We start from the raw sequence: 15,681 nt of genomic DNA on the forward strand, positions 1-15,681 counted from the left end.
CACACACACACACACACACACCTCACCTTCAGGAGCGCGCGCACACACACCTCACCTTCAGGAGCGCACACACACACACACACACCTCACCTTCAGGAACGCGCACACACACCTCACCTTCCTTCAAGAGCGCGCACACACACCTCACCTCACCTTTAGGAGCGCGCACACACACACCTCACCTTCAGGAGCACACACACACACACCTCACCTTCAGGAGCGCGCACACACACACACACACACCTCACCTTCAGGAGCGCACACACACACACACACCTCACCTTCAGGAGCGCGGCAACACACACACCTCACCTTCAGGAGCGCGGCAACACACACACCTCACCTTCAGGAGCGTGGCAACACACACCTCACCTTCAGAAGCGCACACACACACACCTCACCTTCAGGAGCGCACACACACACCTCACCTTCAGGAGCGTGCGCACACACACACACCTCACCTTTCTTCAAGAGCGCGCACACGCACACGCACACACACACACACACCTCACCTTCAGGAGCACACACACCTCACCTTCCTTCAGGAGCGCACACACACACACACACACACACACACCTCACCTTCAGGAGCACGCACACACACCTCACCTTCCTTCAAGAGCGCGCACACACACACACCTCACCTTCCTTCAAGAGCGCGCACACACACACACCTCACCTTTAGGAGCGCACAGACACACCTCACCTTCAGGAGCACACACACACACACACCTCACCTTCAGGAGCGCGGCAACACACACGCCTCACCTTCCTTCAGGAGCGCACACACACACACACACACCTCACCTTCAGGAGCACACACACACACACACCTCACCTTCAGGAGCGTGGCAACACACACCTCACCTCACCTTCAGGAGCGTGGCAACACACACACCTCACCTTCAGGAGCGTGGCAACACACACACCTCACCTTCAGGAGCACACACACACACACACCTCACCTTCAGGAGCGTACACACACACACACACACCTCACCTTCAGGAGCGTACACACACACCTCACCTTTCTTCAAGAGCGCGCACACACCTCACCTTCCTGCAAGAGCGCGCGCGCACACACACACACACACACACACACACACACACACACCTCACCTTCAGGAGCGCACACACACACACCTCACCTTCAGGAGCGCACACACACACACACACCTCACCTTTCTTCAAGAGCGCGCACACACCTCACCTTCCTTCAAGAGCGCGCACACACACACACACCTCACCTTCAGGAGCGCACACACACACCTCACCTTCAGGAGCGCGCACACACACCTCACCTTCAGGAGCGTGCACACACACCTCACCTTCAGGAGCGTGCACACACACCTCACCTTCAGGAGCGTGCACACACACCTCACCTTCAGGAGCGTGCACACACACCTCACCTTCAGGAGCGTGCACACACACCTCACCTTCAGGAGCGTGCACACACACCTCACCTTCAGGAGCGTGCACACACACCTCACCTCACCTTCCTTCAAGAGCGCGCACACACACACACACACACACACACCTCACCTTCAGGAGCGCGGCAGCACACACACACACACACACCTCACCTTCAGGAGCGCGGCAGCACACACACACACACCTCACCTTCAGGAGCGCAGCAGCACACACACACACCTCACCTTCAGGAGCGCGGCAACACACACACACACCTCACCTTCAGGAGCGCGGCAACACACACACACATACCTCACCTTCAGGAGCGCGGCAACACACACACACCTCACCTTCAGGAGCGCGGCAACACACACACACCTCACCTTCAGGAGCGCGGCAACACACACACACCTCACCTTCAGAAGCGCACGCACACACCTCACCTTCAGGAGCGCGCACACACACCTCACCTTCCTTCAGGAGCGCACACACACACCTCACCTTCCTTCAGGAGCGCGCACACACACCTCACCTTCAGGAGCGCGCACACACACCTCACCTTCCTTCAAGAGCGCGCACACACACCTCACCTTCCTTCAAGAGCGCACAGACACACCTCACCTTCAGGAGCACACACACACACACACACACACACACACACACACCCACCTCACCTTCAGGAGCACACACACACACCTCACCTTCAGGAGCACACACACACACACGCCTCACCTTCCTTCAGGAGCGCACACACACACACCTCACCTTCAGCAGCGTGGCAACACACACCTCACCTTCAGGAGCGTGGCAACACACACACACCTCACCTTCAGGAGCGCACACACACACACACACACACACCTCACCTTCAGAAGCGCACACACACACACCTCACCTTCAGGAGCGCACACACACACACCTCACCTTCAGGAGCGTGGCAACACACACACCTCACCTTCAGGAGCGTGGCAACACACACACCTCACCTTCAGGAGCGTGGCAACACACACACACCTCACCTTCAGGAGCGTGGCAACACACACACACCTCACCTTCAGAAGCGCACGCACACACCTCACCTTCAGGAGCGCACACACACACACCTCACCTTCAGGAGCGCACACACACACACACACACACACACACACACACACACACACACCCCTCACCTTCAGGAGCGTGGCAACACACACACCTCACCTTCAGGAGCGTGGCAACACACACACACCTCACCTTTCTTCAAGAGCGCGCACACGCACACACACACACACACACACACACACACACACACACACCTCACCTTCAGGAGCACACACACACACACACCTCACCTTCCTTCAGGAGCGCACACACACACCTCACCTTCCTTCAGGAGCGCACACACACACACCTCACCTTCAGGAGCGCGCGCACACACACACACCTCACCTTCAGGAGCCCGCGCACACACCTCACCTTCAGGAGCGCGCACACACACACACACACCTCACCTTCAGGAGCGCGCACACACACACACACACACACCTCACCTTCAGGAGCGCGCGCACACACACCTCACCTTCAGGAGCGCACACACACACACACACACCTCACCTTCAGGAACGCGCACACACACCTCACCTTCCTTCAAGAGCGCGCACACACACCTCACCTCACCTTTAGGAGCGCGCGCACACACACACCTCACCTTCAGGAGCACACACACACACACCTCACCTTCAGGAGCGCGCACACACACACACACACACCTCACCTTCAGGAGCGCACACACACACACACACCTCACCTTCAGGAGCGCGGCAACACACACACCTCACCTTCAGGAGCGTGGCAACACACACCTCACCTTCAGAAGCGCACACACACACACCTCACCTTCAGGAGCGCACACACACACCTCACCTTCAGGAGCGTGCGCACACACACACACCTCACCTTTCTTCAAGAGCGCGCACACGCACACGCACACACACACACACACACACCTCACCTTCAGGAGCACACACACCTCACCTTCCTTCAGGAGCGCACACACACACACACACACACACACACCTCACCTTCAGGAGCACGCACACACACCTCACCTTCCTTCAAGAGCGCGCACACACACACACCTCACCTTCCTTCAAGAGCGCGCACACACACACACCTCACCTTTAGGAGCGCACAGACACACCTCACCTTCAGGAGCACACACACACACACACCTCACCTTCAGGAGCGCGGCAACACACACGCCTCACCTTCCTTCAGGAGCGCACACACACACACACACACACCTCACCTTCAGGAGCACACACACACACACACCTCACCTTCAGGAGCGTGGCAACACACACCTCACCTCACCTTCAGGAGCGTGGCAACACACACACCTCACCTTCAGGAGCGTGGCAACACACACACCTCACCTTCAGGAGCACACACACACACACACCTCACCTTCAGGAGCGTACACACACACACACACACCTCACCTTCAGGAGCGTACACACACACACACACACACCTCACCTTCAGGAGCGTACACACACACCTCACCTTTCTTCAAGAGCGCGCACACACCTCACCTTCCTGCAAGAGCGCGCGCGCACACACACACACACACACACACCTCACCTTCAGGAGCGCACACACACACACCTCACCTTCAGGAGCGCACACACACACACACACCTCACCTTTCTTCAAGAGCGCGCACACACCTCACCTTCCTTCAAGAGCGCGCACACACACACACACCTCACCTTCAGGAGCGCACACACACACCTCACCTTCAGGAGCGCGCACACACACCTCACCTTCAGGAGCGTGCACACACACCTCACCTTCAGGAGCGTGCACACACACCTCACCTTCAGGAGCGTGCACACACACCTCACCTTCAGGAGCGTGCACACACACCTCACCTTCAGGAGCGTGCACACACACCTCACCTCACCTTCCTTCAAGAGCGCGCACACACACACACACACACACACCTCACCTTCAGGAGCGCGGCAGCACACACACACACACACCTCACCTTCAGGAGCGCGGCAGCACACACACACACACCTCACCTTCAGGAGCGCAGCAGCACACACACACACCTCACCTTCAGGAGCGCGGCAACACACACACACACACACACCTCACCTTCAGGAGCGCGGCAACACACACACACATACCTCACCTTCAGGAGCGCGGCAACACACACACACCTCACCTTCAGGAGCGCGGCAACACACACACACCTCACCTTCAGGAGCGCGGCAACACACACACACACCTCACCTTCAGAAGCGCACGCACACACCTCACCTTCAGGAGCGCGCACACACACCTCACCTTCCTTCAGGAGCGCACACACACACCTCACCTTCCTTCAGGAGCGCGCACACACACCTCACCTTCAGGAGCGCGCACACACACCTCACCTTCCTTCAAGAGCGCGCACACACACCTCACCTTCCTTCAAGAGCGCACAGACACACCTCACCTTCAGGAGCACACACACACACACACACACACCCACCTCACCTTCAGGAGCACACACACACACCTCACCTTCAGGAGCACACACACACACACGCCTCACCTTCCTTCAGGAGCGCACACACACACACCTCACCTTCAGCAGCGTGGCAACACACACCTCACCTTCAGGAGCGTGGCAACACACACACACCTCACCTTCAGGAGCGTGCACACACACACACACACCTCACCTTTCTTCAAGAGCGCGCACACGCACACACACACCTCACCTTCAGGAGCACGGCAACACACACACACACACACACCTCACCTTCAGGAGCGCGGCAACACACACACACCTCACCTTCCTTCAGGAGCGCACACACACACCTCACCTTCCTTCAGGAGCGCACACACACACACACACGCCTCACCTTCATGAGCACACACACACGCACCTCACCTTCAGGAGCGCACACACACACACACACCTCACCTTCAGGAGCGCACACACACACACACACACACACACACACACCACACCTTCAGGAGCGCGGCAACACACACACCACACCTCACCTTCAGGAGCGCACACACACACACCTCACCTTGAGGAGCGCACACACACACACACACACACACACACACACACCACACCTTCAGGAGCACACACACACACACACACACACACACACCTCACCTTCAGGAGCGTGGCAACACACACCTCACCTCACCTTCAGGAGCGTGGCAACACACACCTCACCTCACCTTCAGGAGCGCGGCAACACACACCTCACCTCACCTTCAGGAGCGCGGCAACACACACACCTCACCTTCAGAAGCGCACACACACACACCTCACCTTCAGGAGCGCACACACACACACCTCACCTTCAGGAGCGTGGCAACACACACACCTCACCTTCAGAAGCGCACGCACACACACACCTCACCTTCAGGAGCGCGCACACACACACACACACCTCACCTTCAGGAGCGTGGCAACACACACCTCACCTCACCTTCAGGAGCGTGGCAACACACACCTCACCTTCAGGAGCACACACACACACACCTCACCTTTCTTCAAGAGCGCGCACACACCTCACCTTCCTTCAAGAGCGCGCACACGCACACACACACACACACCTCACCTTCAGGAGCACACACACACACACCTCACCTTCAGGAGCACGGCAACACACACACACACCTCACCTTCAGGAGCGCGGCAACACACACACACCTCACCTTCCTTCAGGAGCGCACACACACACACCTCACCTTCCTTCAGGAGCGCACACACACACACACACACACACACACACCCCTCACCTTCAGGAGCGCGCACACACACCTCACCTTCCTTCAGGAGCGCGCACACACACACACCTCACCTTTAGGAGCGCACAGACACACCTCACCTTCAGGAGCGCACAGACACACCTCACCTTCAGGAGCACACACACACACACCTCACCTTCAGGAGCGCACACACACACACGCCTCACCTTCAGGAGCACACACACGCCTCACCTTCAGGAGCACACACACACGCACCTCACCTTCAGGAGCGCACACACACACACACCTCACCTTCAGGAGCGCGCACACACACCTCACCTTCCTTCAAGAGCGCGCACACACACCTCACCTTCCTTCAAGAGCGCACAGACACACCTCACCTTCAGGAGCACACACACACACACACACACACACACACACACACACACCTCACCTTCAGGAGCACACACACACACACGCCTCACCTTCAGCAGCGTGGCAACACACACCTCACCTTCAGGAGCGTGGCAACACACACACACCTCACCTTCAGGAGCGTGCACACACACACACACCTCACCTTTCTTCAAGAGCGCGCACACGCACACACACACCTCACCTTCAGGAGCGCGGCAACACACACACACCTCACCTTCCTTCAGGAGCGCACACACACACCTCACCTTCCTTCAAGAGCGCACAGACACACCTCACCTTCAGGAGCACACACACACACACCTCACCTTCAGGAGCGCACACACACACACCTCACCTTCCTTCAGGAGCGCACACACACACCTCACCTTCGTTCAGGAGCGCACACACACACACACACACACCTCACCTTCAGGAGCGCGCACACACACCTCACCTTCCTTCAGGAGCGCGCACACACACACACCTCACCTTTAGGAGCGCACAGACACACCTCACCTTCAGGAGCACACACACACACACCTCACCTTCAGGAGCACACACACACGCACCTCACCTTCAGGAGCGCACACACACACACACCTCACCTTCAGGAGCGCACACACACACACACCTCACCTTCAGGAGCGCACACACACACACACACCACACCTTCAGGAGCGCGGCAACACACACACCTCACCTTCAGGAGCGTGGCAACACACACCTCACCTCACCTTCAGGAGCGCACACACACACACCTCACCTTCAGGAGCGCACACACACACACACACACACACACACACACACACACCACACCACACCTTCAGGAGCACACACACACACACACACACACACACCTCACCTTCAGGAGCGTGGCAACACACACCTCACCTTCAGGAGCGTGGCAACACACACACACCTCACCTTCAGGAGCGCGGCAACACACACACACACCTCACCTTCAGAAGCGCACACACACACACCTCACCTTCAGGAGCGTGGCAACACACACACCTCACCTTCAGGAGCGCACGCACACACCTCACCTTCAGGAGCGCACACACACACCTCACCTTCAGGAGCGCACACACACACACACACACACCTCACCTTCAGGAGCGCACACACACACACACCCCTCACCTTCAGGAGCGTGGCAACACACACACCTCACCTTCAGGAGCGTGGCAACACACACCTCACCTTCAGGAGCGTGTGCACACACACACACACCTCACCTTTCTTCTAGAGCGCGCACACGCGCACACACACACACACACACACACACACACACACCTCACCTTCAGGAGCACACACACACACCTCACCTTCAGGAGCACGGCAACACACACACACACACACCTCACCTTCAGGAGCGCGGCAACACACACACACCTCACCTTCCTTCAGGAGCGCACACACACACCTCACCTTCCTTCATGAGCGCACACACACACACACACACACACACACACACCTCACCTTCAGGAGCGCGCACACACACCTCACCTTCCTTCAGGAGCGCGCACACACACACACCTCACCTTTAGGAGCGCACAGACACACCTCACCTTCAGGAGCGCACACACACACACACACACCTCACCTTCAGGAGCGCACACACACACACACACACACACCTCACCTTCAGGAGCGCGCACACACACACACACACACACACACACCACACCTTCAGGAGCGCACACACACACACACACCACACCTTCAGGAGCGCGCAGTTGGGAAGCTCTGGCAGAAACATCAGCTTGTTCTGTCTCAGGTACAGCTGCTCCAGACAATCCATTCCTGATATTGAAGTGGGGACGTCTTCCAGCAGGTTCGATGTACAATCCAGCTGTCTGAGGCCTTCAGGTGTCAAAGAGAACAGTAAATGACGAGACTTAAAGGTTCCCGCACGCAGCGTCCCACACTAAAGACATATAGTCTGAGCATGGAGTAGTCTGGGGGAATAGACGCCCCGCAGGACTAGTCCAGGTCATCTGCAGATAACAAGTAGGGCAATTAAAGCGATTTTGGCACATAAAAAATATACTTTAGGGACAACAGAATACACAATTAGGGCTCCAATACAAAGCGGTGGCAGTGCAGGGTCCTGGTTTCCTTTAAAGAGTACGTCTGAGATTTGGCAAAAATGGGGGAAAAAGTAGGTGAATCTGCAAAATAAGCATCGTCTGTCAGCTGCAGCGCCTGCTGATTCAGCAATGCCTCCCGTCTGTTCCAGCTGCGGTGACTTCCCATCTACAACACATGACAGCTGCAGACAATCAGTGGTCTGCCTCCACATCAACGCTCAGGCCAATGATGGCTGCAGCGGTCACATGCGGACTATGGGGACAGCAGCAGAGAGGTGATGCTGGAGCAACTGGGGCTTCAACAGGTCAGTGATGCTTATTTTGGTAATTTTTCAGTTTCACCCGCCTAGGACCAAATATTGCCCGATCTTGAACAACCCCTTTAGCACTAGGTCTATATAGGGATCTGTATCAGGTCAGACTTATGGCAACATATACTTCGAAATTAAAGGTTTACCCCCTATCCATACAATAGGGGATAATGCACAGATCTCCAGGTGTCTGAACACTGGGATCCCCACTGATATAAGAATGTGGCCCTAGACCCCTCTGCCCCATTCATTGTCTTTAGGACTGGCAGAGAAAGCAGAGTACAGCGCTCCGCTTGTCTCATAGACAATGAATGGAGGGTAGCTCGGGCAGCCACAACTCCGGCCCATTCTGCAAACCGATTCCCAGGATCTACAGCACCTTTGTCAAGATCACAGAGGGTCCCAGCAATCACAGGTGATCCCCCGTCTTATTGATGGAGGATAAAGTACGGTTTGGGGAATAACCCATTAATTATCACGGTAAGGAGCGTGTGAGCAGGCACGGGATATTAAATCTTACTTTTCAAGGAGCTGATTTCAGCAGGGAGGGTTTTCAGCTTGTTGTTGGACAAGTTGAGGCGACTGAGGTGGGCGAGACCCCGAAGACATCCCGAAATGTCCCGCAGACCATTATTGGAGAGATCCTGAAAATCGGAGAACATTCTACCCATTATAACAGAAATCGTACAGTAAAGCACCCAGTGAATGACTCAATGCTGCAAACCTGTCAGGAGATGGGGATACGGCCTGGATAATATCCCTAGTCAAGATGCAAAGCTTGTTAAAGGGCCAGGCCTTAAAGGGGATGCAGAAAATCTGTGTGTCCAATGCAGAGTCTCTGTCGCTGCTCCCAATGTCTGGTATTATCTGCAATGTGACTCGTTGACAGCGCGACGGCCATTCAGTGAGCGCGACGGCCATTCAGTGAGCGCGACGGCCCTGAAGGAGGAGTCCCATCTACATGGGCAGAGGTGTGGAGCTCACTGATAAGCAGCCACACTGTCCACGTGATGTCAGTGAGAAAGCCAACATCATACATTGGGAGCGGCCGGCTAGAGACCTGGGGAAGGTGAGTAAAGATGTTTGTTATTTTATAGCAAACCTCAGCCAGTGGCTAAGATTTTCTGAAAGAGGACAACCCCTTTAACTTACAGGGTAGCGACCGCCAATAGTTGGCACAAAATTTGGACACACGTCAGGCAGACAGGAAGCTTTCAATCCCTTTAATTGCGGAGCAAATTTTTGTTGTTTCCTCCCCTTTTTCGAAGAGCCATATTTATTTGTGTCTACAAAACCAGCACTGCAGATCCTTCTGAGCAGCAGCAAGGTCCGGCCGTCCTCCATGCTACAGACTGCTGATATCTATAGGGTACATATGTTCTCCGCTTCCTGGGCTCCCTACAATGTGCCTTATACAATCACATTGCATCCTACAGGACAGGACAATCCGGGAGCCCCGGACGCAGAGCAGGACCATCGGACGCATAGTGCGCAGATGAAGCTGCTAATAAGAATCTGCAATGCATGGTTATTACGCACTCCTGTACATTATAAATGTGTTTCTATATAATAGGAGGTAACTTTAATTTACTACAACCTCGTTACTAAAAAGCATACCAGCTCCTCCAGATCGACCAGCTGTCCCAGCGTGTCCGGCATTTCCTCCAACTGGTTGTGCTGGAGCAGAAGGCTCTTGAGATGCCGCAGCTGTGTCAGCTCTTGGGGCAACGACTTCAGTTTATTGTGACTGGTAAAAATACAAGAAATCAGTAAAAAAAAAACAAAAAAACCCCACATACGACGAGAAGACTTTATCGACGACGGTAAGCAACGGATGTCCGTGACCACATGTACCTGACATTCAGCTTCTGCAGGTTCACCAGCTCTCCGACAGCACCGGGAAGCTCCGACAGGAGGTTGTCATGTACCTGCGAAAACAGCGGAGGGTTAACGCTCAATCTGTGTGTTACTCTGACCTGCAGCGCTCAGGGCACACAATTACAATGAAATACATAGAACAGCTATGTGGACACAATAACAAAAAAGTTTTTTTTTTTTTCCCTGAGCCATAAAAGTGCAAAAATGAAATAAAATGGAACTGTGATGAAAGGTGCAATCTGCTGACATGGCGGCATATATGAAACCGCACGGATTCGGAATTTGTGCTTTATATCTCTGTCCTCCCGGGAGGTCCGCGATAGGTCTGAGAAGTAAAGCACTTACCAGCCCTCGGCATACATCAGCACATGGACCCGAGCCAGGTCAGGATTACACACAACACATGGTGCATGGGGAGCCTGGTGCAGATTTTACACTATATTTTGCCTCTGATCCCGTTCACCTCCATGATAAATCGTACGCACATCGAGCACCACGAGGGCTGGAAGGAGCTTGAGATCATCGGGGAGCGACTGCAGCTTATTGGAGGAGAGGAATAATTTCACCAGATCGGTCTGTTCCCACCAGCGGTCGGACGCGCCGAACTGGACGTTTGTGTGAGCCTCTTCCGGGGTGTCCAAATTTATTCTCCAGACGCTCACTGGAACTAAGAGAAAAGCGGAAAGATTCAGGTGATAAAATCGTGTGCAGTGCGGTCAGAGATTCGTCACATCCTTCCAGAGACCAACAGCGTGGCGATAAAAAACAAAAAAATATCTACAGTCCTGCTCATGGTTATTGGCACCATGACGTGCAAGTACATAATGTGGAATATCTCCTGAAAAAAAAAAAATGAATCAAGTGAAACAGTTTTCTGTATAGAGCACTCGTGTTAGATACAAAAGAGCAAATGAGAAACAATAATTTAAAACCAAAAAGCAATGGGAGGGAAAAATAGAAAAACCTAAAGCTGCTGTGTCACTGGTATTACCACCCTTTACATTAATGTAGTATGGAAACACATTTTGACTCGCCTGTGGTAAATCACAAAAGAGGTTCTCCTGTGATTAATTGTCGGTGCCCATGTGACATGAATTAGCCAATGAATGATGACTTCAGTGTTTTTAAAACCCCCATGGTAGGTCCTGTTCCTCTGTCACAGTGGTGAAGACAAAGGAGCTGACTAAGGACATCAGAACTGCTATTCGCAAACACAAGACTTCCAAAGGGTTTGAGGCCATCTTCAAAGACCTTTGTATCCCAGTTTCAACAGTGTGCAATGTTATTTAGAAGTTTGCCAAGCATGGAACCGTCAAGAACCTCCCTGGATGTGGGGGAAAGAGGAAAATTGACAAGAGATGTCTTCAAAGGTTGGTGCGAATGGTGGAAAAAAAAAATCACGTCAAACATCCAAAAACCTGAAGGCCAACCTGGAACAATCTGGGGTCATGGTTTCAACAAGTATCATACGCCACAAAGTAAACCAAGCAGAGCTTTATGGGTGAAGGCCAAGGAAGAAACCATTGCTGAAGAAAAAACATAAAAAGGAATGACTGATCTTTGCCAAAGAGTACCTTGACAAACTACAATCCTTCTGGGAAAATGTTCTGTGGACAGATGAAAACAAAAATAGAGCTTTTGGGCAACGCAAAGCAACAGTTTGTTTACAGATGGTGCAATAAAGCTTATAAGGAAAATAACACCTTACCAACAGTTAAGCATGGTGGAGGATCCATAATGCTGTGGGGCTGCTTTGCGATGCTTTGTGATACAGGCTTTGACCGTATCACAGGAATCATGAAATCAGAGAATTATCAAGAGATTTTAGAGCGAAAAGTCCTACCCAGTGTAAGAAAACTCTGTTTGAGTCGAAGATCATGGATCCTCCAGCAAGACAATGGCCCAAAGCGCACATCCAAAAGTACACACGAATGGTTGAAAAAGAAAATGGACTGTTTTAAAATGGCCAGAAATGAGTCCTGACCTCAATGCCACTGAAAATCTTGAGTGAGCTCAAATCTGCCATTGGGAAAAATAACCTGCAAACATTCAAGAACCTGAACAAACTGCAAAGGAAGAATGCAAGAAAATTCCAGCTGAGAAGTGCAAGAAGCTTATAGATGGCTACAAGAAACGCCTGGAGGCCGTCAGCAATGCCAAAGGGTGGGCAACCAAGTACTAATTAGGGGTGTCTTTATTGCTGCACATGCTGTTTATTCTGTTTCTTCTTTGAAATTGCAACATGGGAGTTGAAAAACAATGTTTTATTGTTGTATTACTTTGGACCACTAATTAAAAAATCCTGAGGATATAACTTTGGTACATTTCCATTTAGTTCTGAAGATATTCTACAGTCTATGAAAAAAATGGAGAGGTGCCAATAATGGTGATTAGCACTGTACTGTATATATGTTCCATTTTTTTTTTTTTTTTTTTTTTTTTAATTTAAAAAAAAAAAAAAAAAAAAAAAAAAAAAGGATAAAACAGACTTGGATGACACCCGTGTTTTTTTTCTTTTTTACAACCTCAATGAAGGAGCGAGGTTGATCCATCAGTCAGATCAAAACCAAACTTTACTTTTTGCGGAATCGCGGTCCGCAGAAAACCATGTGGAGCCGTCATACACAGGCAGCGTCAGGGGACACGGAGACCGCCACGGTTTCCAATATGTCTGTACACAACCTGAGACGTATGATTGCGCCCCTAATGGTGGCAAATGCGGGGGGCTCAAAAATGAAACTGGGTCACATTCTGCCACCAACCACATCACCATCATGTGACTGACGCCAGGCTGTTACTTCATGGGGGCTCAATCCACAACACACACACACACACACACACACACACACACACACACACACACACACACACACACACACACACACACACACACACACACACACACACACACACACGCACCCCCCCGACCCGACGCCCCTCACCCTCGCCCAGGCCTCTTCCTGACAGGTTCAGCTGTCCGCTCTTCCTCGCCACCGCTATCAGTCCCTGAGGGACGGCCGGCTCCTTGTCTCTCTGCTCTCGGAGCCCGGCTCGGGGGTCCCCGGTTATTCCGCCTCTCCTGAAGCGAGACATGACTGCAGTTAGCGCGGAGGAGGCGCTAGAGGGCGCCGGAGAGCGGCGCTGCTGATATGGCGGCGGCGTGAGGTGAATACACGTGGTAAATACAGTCATGTGACCGCCCGCAAGGCGGAGAACACACCGGCCGCACAGAGGAGGAGGAGAGCGGCGTACACACCGGCCGCACAGAGGAGGAGGAGGGCGAAGAAACACTACAGCCGCCTCTACAGTCAGGAAACTACAAGTCCCAGGATCCCCTCACAGCCTGACTGTGCCAGGGAATGCCGGGAGTTGTAGTCCCTTCTGCTGCTGTCAGTGCTCACCCTCTCCGCACAGGTACCGGCCGCACGGTGACTGCGTTATATGACACACTACATAGGTAAACTCTCCTTTAGCGCTTTTGGTTTTGGAAAATAAAAGCCGCGTGTTAATTGTTTATGCGTTTTTGCTCGCATTATCTCATTGACTACAGAAGCAGAAAAAAAACTGCAGCAAAAATGTCTCGTTTTCCTTGCGGTTTTGCAGCATTTGGGCCATGCAGGGGGTTTATGTTTGCGGAGTTTTATGATCTGGAGAAGCATTTGAAGAGTTTCTGCTCCACAATCCTCTGTGTGCACGCGGCCTTTCGGTGGGTTTTTCCTGCAGGTTTCTGCACTGATTCACCATAGCGATCCGCTCAGATTATTGGGTTTTTGGCCGCAAGTGCGACCCGATAGCACGTGAGACTCGCAGGACAGGTGCGGAGAAGACGGAGAACCTAACGTCTCCATTGTCTGTCTCTGCAGCAATCGGGCTGCACTCGGATGACATCAGAGTGCAGATGCTCCCATAGATTTGTATAGGTGAGTGTGGTCCGATTCTCTGATGCACCCGTGATGAGAAGATAATCACGGATCTGAGCTGCCCCATAAAACTTCAGATGCCAATCGGCCTTGTTATACGCCAGTGTGAGCGAGGCTAAAGACGTCATCAAAGCGTTCTAACTAACTCAAAATACAATCAATAAAAACGCCAACTCATAGCACAAAAAAACACAAGAAACACAAGCCCTAACACAGCTCCATTGACAGAAAAATAAAAATGTTACGGATCTCGCAAAGCAAATTTTTTATTTGTTTTTATAATGTTCTGCATTTTTTTTTTTGCATTTTTTTTAAGCCACTAAAAACAATATAGGCTATGTTCACACATCATGTTTTTTTCAGCGTTATTTTTCTGCAGCAAAACCTGATCTCTTGCCAGGAGGCTGTTCAGGATTTTTGCTGCTGTTTTCTTGCTTTTTTTTTTTTTTTGCTTTGATGCATTTTTTTCCAGCATTTTTCATAAAGTTAAATACAGTACATAAAGCTCAGTGAAAAAAAAAATCTCATTCTGCTTTAGGCACAAAAAAAAAAACACTGAAAACTTGACACCTGCTTTTTTTTTTTTCACCAATTACTTCCAATGAGTGAAAAAACGCTGAAAAAGAAGTGACATGCTCTATTTTGCAAAAAAAAAAACCTGCAAAGCACAAAATCCTGAAAAAAAAACAAAAAAACATGATGTGTGAACAGAGAATTCTGGTTTCTCATAGACTTTGCTGGTACTGCAAAACACAGCAGAAAATTTGCATAAAAAACTGCATCAAGAAACCTGATGTGTGAACATGGCCTATATGTTTGGTATCACCGTAATCGGACTGACCTGGAGAATCATGTTGTCATCCGCTCCATTTCACTGCACAAATAATGTCATAAAAATAAAACCCA

General features: G+C 52.1%; 1 protein-coding gene across 1 annotated transcript in view; it reads right to left on the bottom strand.

Annotated features, from left to right (window-relative positions):
• Positions 1–14,140, bottom strand: part of LRRC40 (leucine rich repeat containing 40) — a 38,619-nt gene extending 24,479 nt beyond the window's left edge. Inside the window, exons 1-6 of the mRNA XM_073643884.1 lie at positions 13,798–14,140; positions 11,341–11,522; positions 10,832–10,905; positions 10,595–10,724; positions 9,498–9,621; positions 8,297–8,439 (exon numbers count right to left, since the gene is read on the bottom strand). Coding sequence (XP_073499985.1) covers positions 8,297–8,439; positions 9,498–9,621; positions 10,595–10,724; positions 10,832–10,905; positions 11,341–11,522; positions 13,798–14,047 — 903 coding nt within the window. The 5' untranslated portion in view covers positions 14,048–14,140. The remainder of the gene's footprint in view (positions 1–8,296; positions 8,440–9,497; positions 9,622–10,594; positions 10,725–10,831; positions 10,906–11,340; positions 11,523–13,797) is intronic.
• Between the last annotated feature and the right edge of the window lie 1,541 nt (positions 14,141–15,681).

The sequence above is a fragment of the Phyllobates terribilis genome, unplaced genomic scaffold (genome assembly GCF_046119375.1).
Source record: "Phyllobates terribilis strain yellow unplaced genomic scaffold, ASM4611937v1 Scaffold_8__6_contigs__length_399053987, whole genome shotgun sequence".
NCBI lineage: Eukaryota > Metazoa > Chordata > Amphibia > Anura > Dendrobatidae > Phyllobates > Phyllobates terribilis.